Raw genomic sequence first — 14,843 nt, 5'->3', positions numbered from 1 at the left:
AGAAGACTAGGGACCTTTGATGTCTATTACCACACATTGATTGATGGTGTTTTGTATGCAGAATTTTGTTTTTATATGCTATGAGGGACGTCAAAGAAGATGGAAGACATAGTGCCTCTCTGCAGAATAAGGGATATAGGGTTGAGGAACTATGGCTAGACCTAAGCTCTGAGGACAAGAGGAATGAGTTGTAAGGCCCAGGCAAGGGCCAGCAGATTGGTGACTGGGGAAGAGACAAACATTGGGAGATGATGAAGGAATGAGAATCCAACTGTGACCGCTCTTATGGAGTTGGCTGGGCCAGGGGCATGATTCTTTCTTATAGTTCAGCTACTGACCTCCAGCTAGACCAGGTTGAAGCTGAAGATCTGGAAGAAGAGCTAATAGATGGTTTGGAAGACTGCTGCAACCATGATGAGAATGAAGAGGAGGAGGGTGAGTAGGGGACCCTCTCACCTCCAACTGGGCATGGGTCACCACCGCTAGGGAAGGGGACCAACAATTGTGTACCAGATCCTTAACTCACTTTGTCGCCTACATTCATCATTCACCTTGGGGGTCTAAGGGCGGTAGTGGCTTTTGGGGGACTTGCTGTCTAGTCCCCCATCCCCCAAGTCTTGCCTTCTCCCTGCTGCTGTTGAGCTTCGGGGAGGCCATGCAAGGCAGCAGCGGGTGCTTGTGGCTATGTAAGAAGGCTGAGCCAAGGTGTACAAGGAAGAGCTGCCTGGGCTTGGTGACTTTGTGTGGCAGCCTCTCCTAGCTGGGACTTCTCTGCTTTTCACCCCCAGGAGACTCAGAGTGCTCCTCATGCAGTGCTGTTTCCCCCAGCGAGTCAGTGGCAGTGATCTCTCGGTGAGTGCTGGCTGTGTAGATCATTGGTAGGGGCCCATTTTCCATCTCTTTAAGATTATAAAGAGATTAATCACCTAAGTCATTAATTAATGGCCCTGTTAACCCTAACTCATTTTTACCAAATTTTTACATTAGGACTTTAGTTTTCAAACAGGAAACAGTGGAAGGGAACAGAAGCATATTTTATCAGTGGGGCTTAAAAACAGTACCAAGTTTCTTAGGCTGAAGTTGGGTCTTTATGCTTCAAGAAATTGTTCAGGTAAAAAGCAAATAATCTCAAGAAGTATTCAGAAAATTAATAACTAATGAATGAAGACCCATATTGTTTGAGGTAGATTCTTAGTTAGGCTCCCCACGTGAGGGTAATTGCCACCTTGCATCATGAGTGTGTCCCACAGGCAGAAACAGTTCTGAGGTAGATTCACTGAGAATTGGAGCTTTTTGCAATGCCCTTCTGTTCCCTTCAGAGGTTAGTTTTATAAGACTGATGTTGACCTTAGTAATAAGAAATGGAATTTAAAATTCGCTAGCTTTAATCTAGATTATTTTGTTGGCTGCCCTTTGTGGAATCTGAGTGATACCCATCTCTAACTAGGGAACCAAGAAGTCAGTCTCTTAACGTAGACCCTTCTTTTGTAAAACAGATAGTTGTAGAATGCTGTATAACTGAGATGGGGAGTCCAGGGAGACGAAGGAATGCAGGACTAAGAGGCAATGACTGTACATGAGGACATGTCATTGTGCTGAAGAGTTTTAGAACTTGCTTAAGGATCATATAGATCACCTTTCTGGGTAGAAAGTTAACATTCTTCAATATAATCTTCCTTGTTTCCCTCATCACTTCCAACCTTGTCTCAATATGAAGCTCTGTCTTCATTCATTATTATTAGATACTAAAAAGAACCCTCATGGGCTGCCCTGGTGGCACAGTGGTTAAGAGTCCGCCTGCCAGTGCAGGGGACGCGGGTTCGAGCCCTGGTCCGGGAAGATCCCATATGCTGCAGAGCAACTAGGCCACAACTACTGAGCCCACGTGCTGCAACTACTGAAGCCCGTGCGCCCTAGAGCCCGCGCTCTGCAATAAGGGAAGCCACCACAATGAGAAGGCCATGCACCTCAATGAAGAGTAGCCCCCGCTCTCCGCAACTAGAGAAAGCCCGCGCGCAGCAATGAAGGCCCAATGCAGCCAAAAATAAATAAAACAAATTTTAAAGAAAAGAAAAAGAACCCTCACAAAGTACTAAACATTAAAGTTTTTTTCTTTTAAAAAATAACTTCTACTGAAAATGTAAAAAAAGCAAAATTTCTATTCTAATTTTAATTAAAATCTGGCCATATGTGTTGAGGCTTGCCTAGCATGTGGAGCACCCAGATTCTGGTTGCTTTCCTTTGTGTCAGTTGTGCCTTAGATGAAGCTAAGAGGAAAAGTTAGCCTCACCTAAGATTAGTATGGACAAGGCAGCCTGCATCTCTGAATGTGATGGTGCACATTCACATGGTGCAGCGGCCGTACTAGCTTTAGAGTCCCAAACTAACAAGGTGGAGAGAGTTGTTTGGAAAGTGGAGAGACAGAATTGGGACTTTCTGTGAAGATTATAGAAATCCTGTCATAGGTATCCTGAATCTGGTGCATAAATTCTGTTACTTTAAGCCTAACCCATTGTTCTTCCAGAAAAGCAAAACTACTCCTGGTCATATATACTGGATGTTGACTAAGCACCTCCACTCTCCAGAAGAGAAATATATTTAACATTTAATTGACTTGGAACCCCTTTTCCACACTTAAGGGCGATCTAGGTTTGTCTTCAGGCCTACTTCAAGGCAGCTGAACAGCCCTTTATTTAGCCTTTCTGATTTATAAGATAAAATTCACAAAAGGTGTTTGTTAATTATTTGCTCATTAATTAATTTAACTTCTACAAAATATACAGTCTATGTGGAGCTTAAAACATGAGTTCAAGCAAATGGAGGTTGATGAATTCTAAACTACTTTGCATTTTGACTAAAATCAGAAGTATTTTTGGATTGCAAAATCTTATTTTTTCCCAATTATGAAAGATTTATATATTTATTATAGAAAATTTTGCAGTCACAGAAAGATCATTGAAAACACTACCTCTACTTCTCTATTCAGCAATAGTTTATTACATTTCCTGCTCCATATTCTTTTTCTAAGAATTGTGTAAATTTAGAGATGGCAATCATCAAGTCCAGCCTCTTTTTTTCAGACATGAAAATTGAGGACCAGAGAAGTTAAGTAACTATTTGCAAGGTCAAGGTTTCTAGCACTGCTAAACCAGAAGCCAGACCCATTGAGGTTAAGTTCAGTACTCTTGAGGGGCAGCTAACAAGATTTTTTTTTTTTTTTTTTTCTTAAACGCGGGCTTCTCACTGTTGTGGCCTCTCCCGTTGTGGAGCACAGGCTCCGGGCGCGCAGGCCCAGTGGCCATGGCCCACGGGCCCAGCCGCTCCGCGGCATGTGGGATCCTCCCGGACCGGGGCACGAACCCGCGTCCCCTGCATCGGCAGGCGGACTCCCAACCACTGCGCCACCAGGGAAGCCCAGATTTTTTTTTTTAAATGAAACTTTTGAGACATTTGTAGATTTCCATGCAGTTTTAAGAAAGAATACAGAGATTCCCTGAATTCTTTACTCAGTTTCCCCCTGTGGTAACATTTTTTTTTTTTTTTTTGGCTGCATTGGGCCTTCATTGCTGCCCACAGGCTTTCTCTAGTTGCGGCGAGCCGGGCTGCTCTTCGCTGAGGTGCGCGGGCTTCTCATTGCAGTGGCTTCCCTCATTGCAGAGCCCTGGCTGTAGGTGCATGGGCTTCAGTAGTTGTGGTGCGTGAGCTCAGTAGTTGTGGCTTGCGGGCTCTAGAGCACAGGCTCAGTAGTTGTGGCGCAGGGGCTTAGTTGCTCCATGGCATGTGGGATCTTCCTGGACCAGGGCTCGAACCCGTGTCCCCTGCATTGGCAGGCGGATTCTTAACCACTGTGCCACCAGGGAAGTCCCTCCTGTGTAATATCTTGCAAAACTATAGTACAATTTAGTACAATCAAGACATGAACATTAGTGAAAATGTAAACATTTCCGTCACTGCAAGAATCCCTCCTGTTGTTCTGAGAGCGCACTTCCTTCCTTCCTACTCCCATCCCCTTCTTAACCCCTAGCAACGATAGTTTTGTTGTTTCAAGAATGTTATACAAATGGAATGATAGCCGTATATAGCCTTTTGAGATTAGCTTTTTTTACTCAGCATATTCTTTGCAAATTCATCCAGGTTGTTGCATGTATCCATAGTTCATTCCTTTATATTGCTGAGTAGTGTTCCATGGTATCAATGGACCACAGTTTGATTAATCAGCCATCTGCTGAAGGATATTTTGTTTGTTTCCAGTTTTTGACTATTACGAGTAAAGCTGCTCTAAACAATTGTGTACATATGTTTGAGTGAACATAAGTCTTCATCTCTCTGAGATAAATGCCCAGGAGTATAATTGCTGGGTTCTATGGTAATTGCATGTTTAGTTTTTTTTGTTTGATTTTTTTCTTTTTTGGCTGTACCACACAGCATGTGGGATCTTAGTTCCCTGACCAAGGATTGAACCTGAGCCCCCAGCAGTGGGAGCACAGAGTCTTAACCACCGGACCACCAGGGAAATCCTACATGTTTAGTTTTTTAAGAAACTGCCAAAACTGTTTTCCAGAGTGGCTGTACCATTTTGCATTCCTATCTTGTCTTTGTTTTTAAACATTAACTCATTCTCCTTGATTTTCAACAATCTTAAATTCTGATACTCAGTAAATGAAAAGCCTTTAAAGTAAAATATTGTAGAAATGAGGAATAGAGTTGAATTAATTGGATTTATTTAATTAGGAATTAATATTTAACTTGACCCAATAAAATGCACTAAAAATCTCTAAGGTTTGAAACACTGAAGTGTTTTACATACAGTGCCTATTTCTGTTGTGCTGCAAAATAACAAGTAGAGTGGCTCTTTATAAGCTAAAAATTAATCTTAAAAAATATTTGTGGATCATATAGCTCAGTATAGAGAGTAATAACTACTCTCTCCACTTTCAGTGCTGTTTGAAGAAATGGTCTGGGTCTGTCAATAGATAGTTGAGGTTTTCACTGTTTTGAGACTCCTTGAGCTAGCCTTGGCCAAGACATTGTTGGAGTAACAGTAGGGACCCCATGGCCCACTGCCGCAGATTCTCAGACATATGTTACCACATTGTTAAGTAAAAATCTGATGTTAACGAATCATTTTCAAAACAGAAGAGCATTAATCATCCATATATTTTCAGATAACTGTAAAATGAGTTAGGAATAGCACTACTTCTTTTCTTTCTGTTGCCTTTTTCCCCCTTTTCTTTTTAAAAATCTCTATATCTCTTCTTAGTTCTTTTCTACCTTTTCTGCTTTTCCTCCTTTTTAGTTACCCATATCATTCTTTTTCTCTCCTTGTTATTTCTCTTAGTCTTAGTGTAGTATATTCCTCTACTAGTATCCACTCAAACTCATTACCTGCTGCTCTCAGAACCACTCTTTTCAGGAACCTCCTCAGCCTGTGGCTTGTCACAGGAAATTTTGGAGTTGTCTCATAGAATGAAGTATTGGAAAACTTTGTCTTTAGGTGATTTTTAATGGTGTGACTGTGTGTAGGTTAGCCGTAGCACCTTATGGATTAATATTTGCAAAATAATTATTGAGCACTTATTTTTGTAGAATCAAAGTGTAAAAGATAGCACCCTGAAAGAAATATGTAATAGTAACAGCACTCAGGGCTGTGGCTTTCCCTTTCTCTACCACATTTCTGTTTTTCATCTTAGGAACTGTATGGAGATTCTGACCAAACCCCTTTCCAATGAGAAAGTTGTCCGACCAGCCCTCATCTACAGTCTCTTTCCCAACGTACCCCCTACCATCTATTTTGGCACTCCGGATGAGAGAGGTAAACCTGGCCAAGTGTCAGCCCAGAAGAACTCCCAGGGAAAGGATGCTAGTGAAGTTGGGAGGGGGTGGCAATAGGGTGGAAGGGGCTTTCCAGAATGGCTGTATTGGTGCTTGGTTCCCCGCCTGGTTCACCAGTCTGGTGGGGGGATCTTTATCTTGTCCATCCTTCGGCTGACCCTCTCAGCCCCATAATTTCATGATCATTCTTGCCCTCTAACATTGCGTCTTTCCCCTTTCAACTGCCTCTCCTCTCTGTTTTCCTCGTTCCTGTGCAGCCTCCTTTCTTCCCCAAAGTGTGCTCCTTTCAAACTCTGATATGGAACAATACTTAGTGACTTGTCTACCCAGGGAAGGCTGAGCAACAGTGCCATCTTTTACCTCTTCTCACCGTGACTTTCCTGCTCTTCTCCACACCCTCCCCCCACCTCCCCGCTTTCCCCCAGTGGAGAAACTTCCCTGGGAGCAGAGGAAGCTGCTCCGGTGGAAGATGAGCACAGTGACCCCCAACATTGTCAAGCAGACCATTGGACGGTCCCACTTCAAAATCAGCAAGAGTGAGTCACTTGCCTTACTTCGAGCCTGTCCTCTGCCTCAACAGATGGGCTTTGGGCAGGAACGGAGCCCTAGATACCTCCTGTTATGTGGGGACCCTGTCCTGAAGTTTCCAACTTCATAGGAGGACATAGGTCTGAAATCCCTCTGGGCTGGAGTCTGTTCCTCAGAATTGGAAAACAGAGGCCCATTGTTCTAGTCCTGACCCCAGGGCCTCATGTAGGACAGCTCCATGGCAACTCTTAGAAAACCGGGGCTGGGAGCTATGCCCAGGCCCAGTGGTATTTCTGGGGCCTCTGAGCCTCTCTCTGCCAGCAGGACTGACTTCCTGATGTGCCTTCTGTAGGGAATGATGACTGGCTGGGCTGCTGGGGTCACCACATGAAGTCTCCTAGTTTCCGATCCATTCAGGAACATCAGAAGGTAGGGGCCCTTTCTGAGCCATTCTTCCCCTGGACTCTGGACTGGGCAGGAGGAGGCTGGTATTGGAAGTGGGGGAAGAGGAGGATGACCATGGAGAAGTCAGGAGGGTTCATAGCGGAGTGGAGGAAGTGTAGGAGGCAGGTGCAGGGCGAGCCCCCAGCAGATCGCGCGTGTCTAGTAGTAGTTCAGCTGCAGTGTCTTAGACAGTTGCAGCCTCTAAAAGACACTTTTTCCTCTAGTGTCTTGAGATGCAGTGTCAGTTTTCAGTTTATTATGTTTCTCCTGTAACCGCTGCGCATTGCCTCCATTCCTCCAAGCTGAATATGTGTAAAGAGGACTTTGGTCTCATGCTGGAATGAATAGTCCCTTTTCCCCAGGAAAGCCAGGTAGTTTCCTGTCTTTGTCCTACAGGCATGGAAAAAGACTTAACAGCTTTTTCTTTGCTCTTAAGGTGAATATTATGTCTGTCTTAGTTACTATTTTATGTCGTGAACTGTAGACTCCTAAAGGGCACTCCATTTTGTTGTGTTTGTGTTTTAATCATTTTTTGGTGAATGTTCAGCAGCTGAATACTTAAGGACCTTTAGATGGTGATAATCAGATGGAACAGGAGCTTTGAATGTTGAAATGGTGTAGTGAATCTTGCTGTCTTCCTTGTGGTCTCACCTGGACTCTCTCTCTCCCTGCTCTCACCCTTTGTCCCTTCTGTAGCTAAACCACTTCCCAGGTTCATTCCAGATTGGGCGAAAGGACCGACTGTGGCGGAACCTGTCCCGCATGCAGAGCCGGTTTGGCAAGAAGGAGTTCAGTTTCTTCCCCCAGTCCTTCATCCTGCCCCAGGATGCCAAGCTTCTGCGCAAAGCCTGGGAGAGCAGCAGCCGCCAAAAGTGGATTGTTAAACCAGTGAGTGGATCCCGGCAGGTGGCAGGCCAGGGCCTGAGAGTGGGAACAGCGGAGTGTCTGGCCAGGTAAACAGCTCCTCTCCTCTCCCCTTGACCTCTAGCCAGCATCTGCTCGAGGCATTGGCATCCAGGTCATTCACAAGTGGAGTCAGCTCCCCAAGCGAAGACCCCTTCTGGTACAGAGGTGAGCCGGTCTCCAGCTCAGATCCCGCTCCCCGTTTCCCACCTTCTCAGCCTGGAGGTTCCCTTTTCATGACGTTCTTTTGTCCTTTGTCCTCCCAGCCAAAAAACTTCCTCAGCCAGCTGTTTAAAGGTCTTTGTCCTGGAGACCGTTAGCTGGCTTTTGCCATGACTCAGTTACCTACCAAGCCCTATCTCATCTGTCCTGTCCCTGAAGCTGGCCTTTCCCTGTGTAGGTATCTCCACAAACCCTACCTCATCAGCGGCAGCAAGTTCGATCTGCGAATCTATGTTTACGTCACCTCCTATGATCCTCTGCGGATTTACCTCTTTTCAGATGGACTCGTCCGCTTTGCCAGTTGCAAGTATGTGGTAGTGGTGAGGCCTCATCCTGACAGCTTTGGGGATTTGCTTTCCCTCCAGGGAGGGAAGCCAGAAGACACCAAACAGGAAAATAACCAATATTTTGGTAGTTTTTGTTAGCAGAGGAGAAGGTAGGGTGCCTTTGGGAAAACCTAGTCTTCCTTTTCTCCTGTGTGTCTCCTTTACCTTTACATCAAACACTTCACTTCTGACACTTCTGGTCACCAAATGTGTGGGTTTTTTTCCCCCACACGAAGCAGTTCTACACAACACCAGGTGAGTGTCCTACAATTGAACTCGATTCTGACACTATCTACCTGGAAGTAGCATCAGATCCCACAGGTTAAGGGCTCAGTCTCATCAGGCTGCCCCTCCCTACACCACCTCAGATGCCAGTTGCAAGTGCAGGGTGCCGCATGTGTTTCTGACCAATTGGCTATAAATCAGAGGTTCCCATGACCCCCTCCTTGGGGCCGGGGCTGAGGGGTATCAATTTGATTAATTTGCTAGAGCAGCTCACTCAACTCAGGAAAACAGTTTACTTATGTTTACTGATTTATGAAAGACGGATGTGATAAAGGGTACAGAAGCACAGCCAGATGGAAGAGATGCACAGGGCAAGGTATGTAGGAAGAGGCACGGAGCTTCTATGCCCTCTCTGGGCTGGCTGCTCTCGCAGCATCTCCAGAGGTTTACCCACCCGGAAGCTCTCTGAACCTCATATTTTGGGGGTTTTTATGGAGGCTTCATCACTTAGGCATGATCGATCATTAACTCCATTTTCAACCCTTCTCCCTTTTTAAGAGAATGGGAGTTGAGTGGGGGGAGTTGAAACTTCCAGCTGTCTAATCATGGCTTGGTCTTTCCAGTGACTTTCCCTCATCCAGAAGCCATCCAGGAGCTTACCCAGTGTCGCCTCATTAGAACAAAAGCCGCTCCTATCACCCAGGAAATTATAAGAGTTTCAGGAGCTCTGTGTCAGGAACTGGGGTCAAAGACCAAATCTGAGAACAAAGGTGCTCCTTGTACTCTTACCACTTAGGAATTTACAAAGGTTTTAGGAGCTCTGTGTCAGAGGCAGAGACCGATATGTATACTTGTTACTATAAATCACAGTTATATGTGGAAGGGGAAACAAGGAGGTCCTCTGCTGCACTGAATAGGGAGGGTCTTCCTGCAGGACTGAGGTGGGATAAATTGGGAGATGAGTTTATCTGTGGTGTTTTGGAAACCTTACCAGTAGGTGTACTTCTCAGATCCTTGTGCATCTGAGAAGATCTGTCCACTTGTCCTTTGCCTCCTCAGGATATGGGGAAATGTTTGGACCGTTATCCATATGCCATCTCACCATCTCACCTCTGCCTTTCCCCTCACTTCCAGGTATTCCCCTTCCATGAAGAGCCTTGGCAACAAGTTCATGCACCTGACCAACTACAGTGTCAATAAAAAGAATGCTGAGTACCAGGCCAATGAAGATGAAACGGCCTACCAGGGCCACAAATGGTACCCAGACAGTGTCCCCATCAAGTGGAGGCCTAGAGGAGCACAGGGTTCTGGGGTTTGGGGAGGTTTCGAGGGGATGGTGAGTGGAGGATTAATATAAGACCCAGAGATTATATAAACACTTGGCAATTCAGAATTGGCCTGTTTGCATCCAACTCATTTCTGTCTTAATTCAAAACATCAAAAGAAGATATATGAAGAAGATACCTTTGGGCCTCTCATTCCTTTTTCTTTCTCTTTTCTTCACTGCTCACTCATAGAATACAACCCTAAATTCTCCCTCCTTCTCTCCTGCCTTACAGGGCACTGAAGGCTTTATGGAGCTACCTGAGCCAGAAGGGAGTCAACAGTGATGCCATCTGGGAGAAGATAAAGGACGTTGTTGTCAAAACGATCATCTCGTGAGTCACACTGCCACCTTGGGTGTGGGGCCTGCCACTGAACCCCCCCTTTTCTTGTGGGCCTCCACCCTGCTGTGCTCCAGACTTTTGACCGTGCTGTGTTTCCGTCTCTGAGGACAGGGTTTCGGAAGGAATGGATAGACTTCAATTCTGCTCTTCTACTGAACTTCATCCCCAGAAGCTGGCTCCAGATCACAGACATCTCTTGAGAGCTTCTTTTCCTGGGTTGCTTCTGTTCTCCCATCTCTGAGCCACTCCATTGGCAGGGCAGCTCTAGGTAGAGCCTTTGGGAGGAGCTGAGCTGAATACTTTCTCCTCCCTGTGACTAGGTCAGAACCCTATGTGACCAGCCTGCTGAAGATGTACGTGCGGCGGCCCTACAGCTGCCACGAGCTCTTCGGTTTCGACATCATGCTGGATGAGAACCTCAAGCCCTGGGTCCTGGAAGTCAACATCTCCCCAAGGTAGGTATTCTCAGGGCACTCACAGTAGAAACCTTTCTGTGTCCTCAATATCCTGTTTCTGCTCCAGTCTTGCTGACTTTGGGAAAACCTTTCCTTCACTAGAATATGTGTTTTCCCTTCATGGTCTGTTTACGCATTCCTTTATTCTTTGCCATTATCTCAAGGTTCTCTGACATTGGAGACAGATTGTTAAAGGTTACTCTTTTAAACTTAATGCCTACTGCATGCTTTTCCCTAGCAAGGTCATGGGCGGGAACCACCCTGTGTGAGGTTATTCACTATCCGTGGGGCAAGAAGACCCTCGTGATGGTGCTCATGAGTTTGGATGTAAATGGGGCTGGCATTGACTGGGACTTGTGACTGGAAACAGTTTTGGCATCTGCTTTTACCACTCTTTGGATCCTTTCCCTGAAGCCTCCACTCCAGCTCTCCACTGGACATCAGCATCAAAGGCCAGATGATCCGTGACCTTCTGAACCTGGCAGGCTTTGTTCTGCCCAGCACAGAGGATATCGCTTCCAGCTCCAGCAGCTCCAGCAGCTCCACCACCAGGTCAGCCTCCTTGCTTGGCTGCAGCTTGGCTGGCAGCATGAGCAGCCCCACAGAGACTCTGGGAAGGGGTGGTGTCTGGGCGCTCCCTCCTGCTTGGTCTCCCCTGCTGCTCGGTCTGCCCCTGCAATCTACTCACACACCACTGCCATGTCAGTGCCCCTAAAAGCCTGTTTGCTTAATTGCTCCCCTGCCCAGGAATCCCCACAGAGCCTGGGGGATCAGCTTTAAATTCCTCAAGCAGGGGATTCCCTGGCAGTCTAGTGGTTAAGACTCCACGCTTTCACTGCTGAGGGCCTGGGTTCAGTCCCTGGTCGGGGAACTACGATCCCACCAGCCGCGCGGCACAGCCAAAAAAAAAAAAAAAATTCCTCAAGCAGACATTCAAGGCCCCAGCCTCTTTTTCCCAGGCACCCCTCCCTTAATTCCTCTTCCCAGCTCCTGTGCTCTGAGAAACTGGATTGCTCATAGAACCTCAAGGTTGGAAGAATCCTTAAGGATCAGTTAGTCTAGTCTCCTCTCTGAAATGTTCGCTGCTTCTCATTGTTCCCCTGTGGTGTCCCCTCCTCTGCTCATGGGATTTCTTCCTCCTTCCATTCAGCAAGACCTCTCTGTTTCAACCTCACTCATCCATCAAAGCCTAGCTGAAGGCAGCATCTTCATGAAACCAGCTCAATGTGGGCTCTCTCCTCCGCACCCCCAAAGCACTCAGAACCACTCTTGAGGAAAGGGAGCTCAAGTTTTTGGTAACAAAACGTGCTTTCCCCACTGTACCTTGTGGACTTATATTTGGCTCTGTGCTATAGTTATTTGTCATTTGACACATGCCATCCTGTGAGCTTCTTCTTTTTTTTTTTTTTTTTGTATGCGGGCCTCTCACTGCTGTGGCCTCTCCCATTGCGGAGCACAGGCTCCGGACACGCAGGCTCAGCGGCCATGGCTCACGGGCCTAGCCGCTCCGCGGCATGTGGGATCTTCCTGGACCGGGGCACGAACCCGTGTCCCCTGCATTGGCAGGCGGACTCTCAACCACTGCGCCACCAGGGAAGCCCCCTGTGAGCTTCTTGGAGGCCATCTTTGTGTCTCTCTCAGCAGGAATTGTTGTAATGTGGATGATGAAACTGAGGTGCGGGGAGGTCAGGGAATTTGTCCAGGATCACAGAGCCAGTAGGGCCAAGCTGGATATTTATTATAGTAAGTGTTCACTAAATTAAACTAAACTGAAATATATACAGTGACTGCTCCATGGTCCTCCTTTTTTATCATTTAAATACAACTTAAAGAGGGTGCTTTGTACTCTTTTAGTTCTTACATGGTACTTCATCTTTGAGTCTCAGGCTACCGGAATGCAGTGCATTGCAGTCTGATTTACTCACGTAACGAACTTCTGTCCATCCTTCTTTGTCTTCTCTTGAGGAGGGTGTCTTCCTGGGCTGGACCCTCTCTCTACATGTCCTCACCATGTGAAGCTGCTGACCTTACCCTTTGCCCCCTTTCCACCCTCTGCCTTAGCCTGCCCAGCTCCCCCAGGGACAGATGTCGAATGGCCCCAGAGTACTTCACTGCACAGAAGATGAAGAAAGCCTATTACCTGACCCAGAAAATTCCTGATCAGGTAGGAAATTGCCTTCACCCCAGTGCTAGCAGAAAGCTTCCCTGGTCAAACCTGTGGAGCCCCAAGGCAAGCAGTTTTTCTTCCCTCTAGGGCAGGGTTTCCTACATCCCCTGGTGTGCAAGAATTTGTTGGAATGTATGTCATTCCGGAGAGAGTTGATGGCCCTTATCACATGTTCAACAACCACTGCTCTTAGCAAAGTGCTATACCAGCCATCCCTTCTTGTAGAGCTATAGACCCTTGGGTTTCTTTCCCTGAGGGGCAATGAGCTCCTGGAAGCCTTGACTTTCTCAGAGCAGATGAGGGAGTCAGATGAAAGTGTGGCAGACACAAGGCTGTGGCCAAATCTGGATTCTGATCTTGACTTCATCCAACAAATCACTTAACCTCTGTGCCCCCTGTCTCCCCTCACCCCAGCCAAGAGTCTCTTCATCCCCCGAATAAGCTCAGCAGACTTGGGAATAGATGAGGTCCAGAGTGGGCCCACCAGACTGCCTTGGTGGTCCTTTGGTCCTGGAGCCTGAGGACCCCAGAGCTGTACTCCCCATCCTCCAACTTTTTGATTCTCTGCCTCTGGCTTACACTCTTTTTTTTTTTTTTTTTTTTTTTGCGGTACGCGGGCCTCTCACTGTTGTGGCCTCTCCCGTTGTGGAGCACAGGCTCCGGACGCGCAGGCTCAGTGGCCATGGCTCACGGGCCTAGCCGCTCCGCGGCATGTGGGATCTTCCCGGACCGGGGCACGAACCCGTGTCCCCTGCATCGGCAGGCGGACTCTCAACCACTGCGCCATCAGGGAAGCCCTGGCTTACACTCTTTGTCATACCCTTTTCCCCCGCTGTTCCTTGGGCCACAGGACTTCTATTCATCTGTGCTGGATGTCCTGACGCCAGATGATGTTCGGGTTCTGGTTGAGATGGAGGATGAGTTTTCTCGCCGTGGTCAATTTGAACGAATTTTTCCTTCTCGAATCTCTTCTCGCTATCTCCGCTTTTTTGAGCAGCCACGATATTTCAACATTCTCACCACCCAGTGGGAACAGAAGTACCATGGCAACAAGCTCAAAGGTGATGTGTCCTCCCTGCCCACATGCCATGTTTAATGAGAGATAAATCCCAATAGATCAAGAAGTGGGCCTCTGTGGCAAGAAGAATAGGCCAGTTGATTCCACCCTCTTAAGTCCCACCCTTGTTAATCTTGTCCTAGGAGTAGATCTGCTTCGGAGTTGGTGCTACAAAGGGTTCCACACAGGAGCCATCTCTGATTCTGCTCCAGTGGTGAGTAGTGCTATTGGGGTGAAGGGGGACAGTCCTACCTCAGGCCCCTCCCTCTTCCACCTTAAGAGTGCAGCATGGATTGGGTGTAGGTCCAGACCCTCTCACTTCTTCCCAAGGTTCTGCAGGTCTCTGTGTCTCAGGACCCTTCCCTTTCAAGGGAATAATTGCCTCCAGGATTCCCTGGATGCCTTTCTTTCAAGGATCAGGTGCTTTGTAGCCTCAGCTTCTTATCTGAATCAAGAGAGGACCAAGACTTCTCCCCATATGGGCCTATTCCTGCAGGGTAGGGAAGGGAAGAGCCCTTTGATCACTCAGGTAGAGCTGGGAAAGAGTCCTAAGACCCAGACACTCTCCCCTGACTTCTACCTCGCCCTTTGGCCTCATTGCTTCCTTTGCTTTTAGTGGACTCTCCCGACATCAATTCTGACTGTCCCAAAGGGTGATGTGACACTCAGTGATTTCTCCAAATCGGAGACTGGCAAGCTGGGGTGAGTGCTGCCTGGGCAAGGGAAGGGTGTTGAGTGTGAATTTGGGGAGTTTTCCTCCTCCCTCTCTTCCCAGAGTATGATGAGATCAGCGTTCTCCAGTTGCGGGTTGGTGGGAATATCAGAATATGCAGCCACAGTATCTTCTTCCTGGTGGCTCTTGGCATGCCCAGTAAAGCTGAGCTGGAGCACAGACTCATCCGCAAAAGCAGCCACTTTCAGCCATACTGAAATGAATACGGTGAATGCCTGCTCTCGACTCTGAAGGTAGCAGATCATGGGTTAAAGTCTCAGCTACACAATGTCTCAGCCATTTCT

General features: G+C 47.2%; 1 protein-coding gene across 4 annotated transcripts in view; it reads left to right on the top strand.

The window, feature by feature from the left end:
• Nucleotides 1–14,843, top strand: part of TTLL4 (tubulin tyrosine ligase like 4) — a 61,472-nt gene that overhangs the window by 29,040 nt on the left and 17,589 nt on the right. For all 4 annotated transcript variants that reach the window (XM_060106018.1, XM_060106016.1, XM_060106017.1 and 1 more), the window contains exons 3-18: nt 326–435; nt 789–852; nt 5,691–5,812; nt 6,258–6,368; nt 6,713–6,789; nt 7,501–7,692; nt 7,793–7,875; nt 8,108–8,236; nt 9,615–9,737; nt 10,040–10,138; nt 10,468–10,602; nt 11,017–11,154; nt 12,664–12,766; nt 13,620–13,830; nt 13,970–14,040; nt 14,443–14,528. In XM_060106018.1, coding sequence (XP_059962001.1) covers nt 326–435; nt 789–852; nt 5,691–5,812; nt 6,258–6,368; nt 6,713–6,789; nt 7,501–7,692; nt 7,793–7,875; nt 8,108–8,236; nt 9,615–9,737; nt 10,040–10,138; nt 10,468–10,602; nt 11,017–11,154; nt 12,664–12,766; nt 13,620–13,830; nt 13,970–14,040; nt 14,443–14,528 — 1,854 coding nt within the window. The remainder of the gene's footprint in view (nt 1–325; nt 436–788; nt 853–5,690; nt 5,813–6,257; nt 6,369–6,712; nt 6,790–7,500; nt 7,693–7,792; nt 7,876–8,107; nt 8,237–9,614; nt 9,738–10,039; nt 10,139–10,467; nt 10,603–11,016; nt 11,155–12,663; nt 12,767–13,619; nt 13,831–13,969; nt 14,041–14,442; nt 14,529–14,843) is intronic.

This window comes from Mesoplodon densirostris, chromosome 8 (assembly GCF_025265405.1).
Source record: "Mesoplodon densirostris isolate mMesDen1 chromosome 8, mMesDen1 primary haplotype, whole genome shotgun sequence".
In the NCBI taxonomy this organism is placed as follows: Eukaryota; Metazoa; Chordata; class Mammalia; order Artiodactyla; family Ziphiidae; genus Mesoplodon; species Mesoplodon densirostris.
This window is presented reverse-complemented; position numbering and strand designations above follow the sequence as displayed.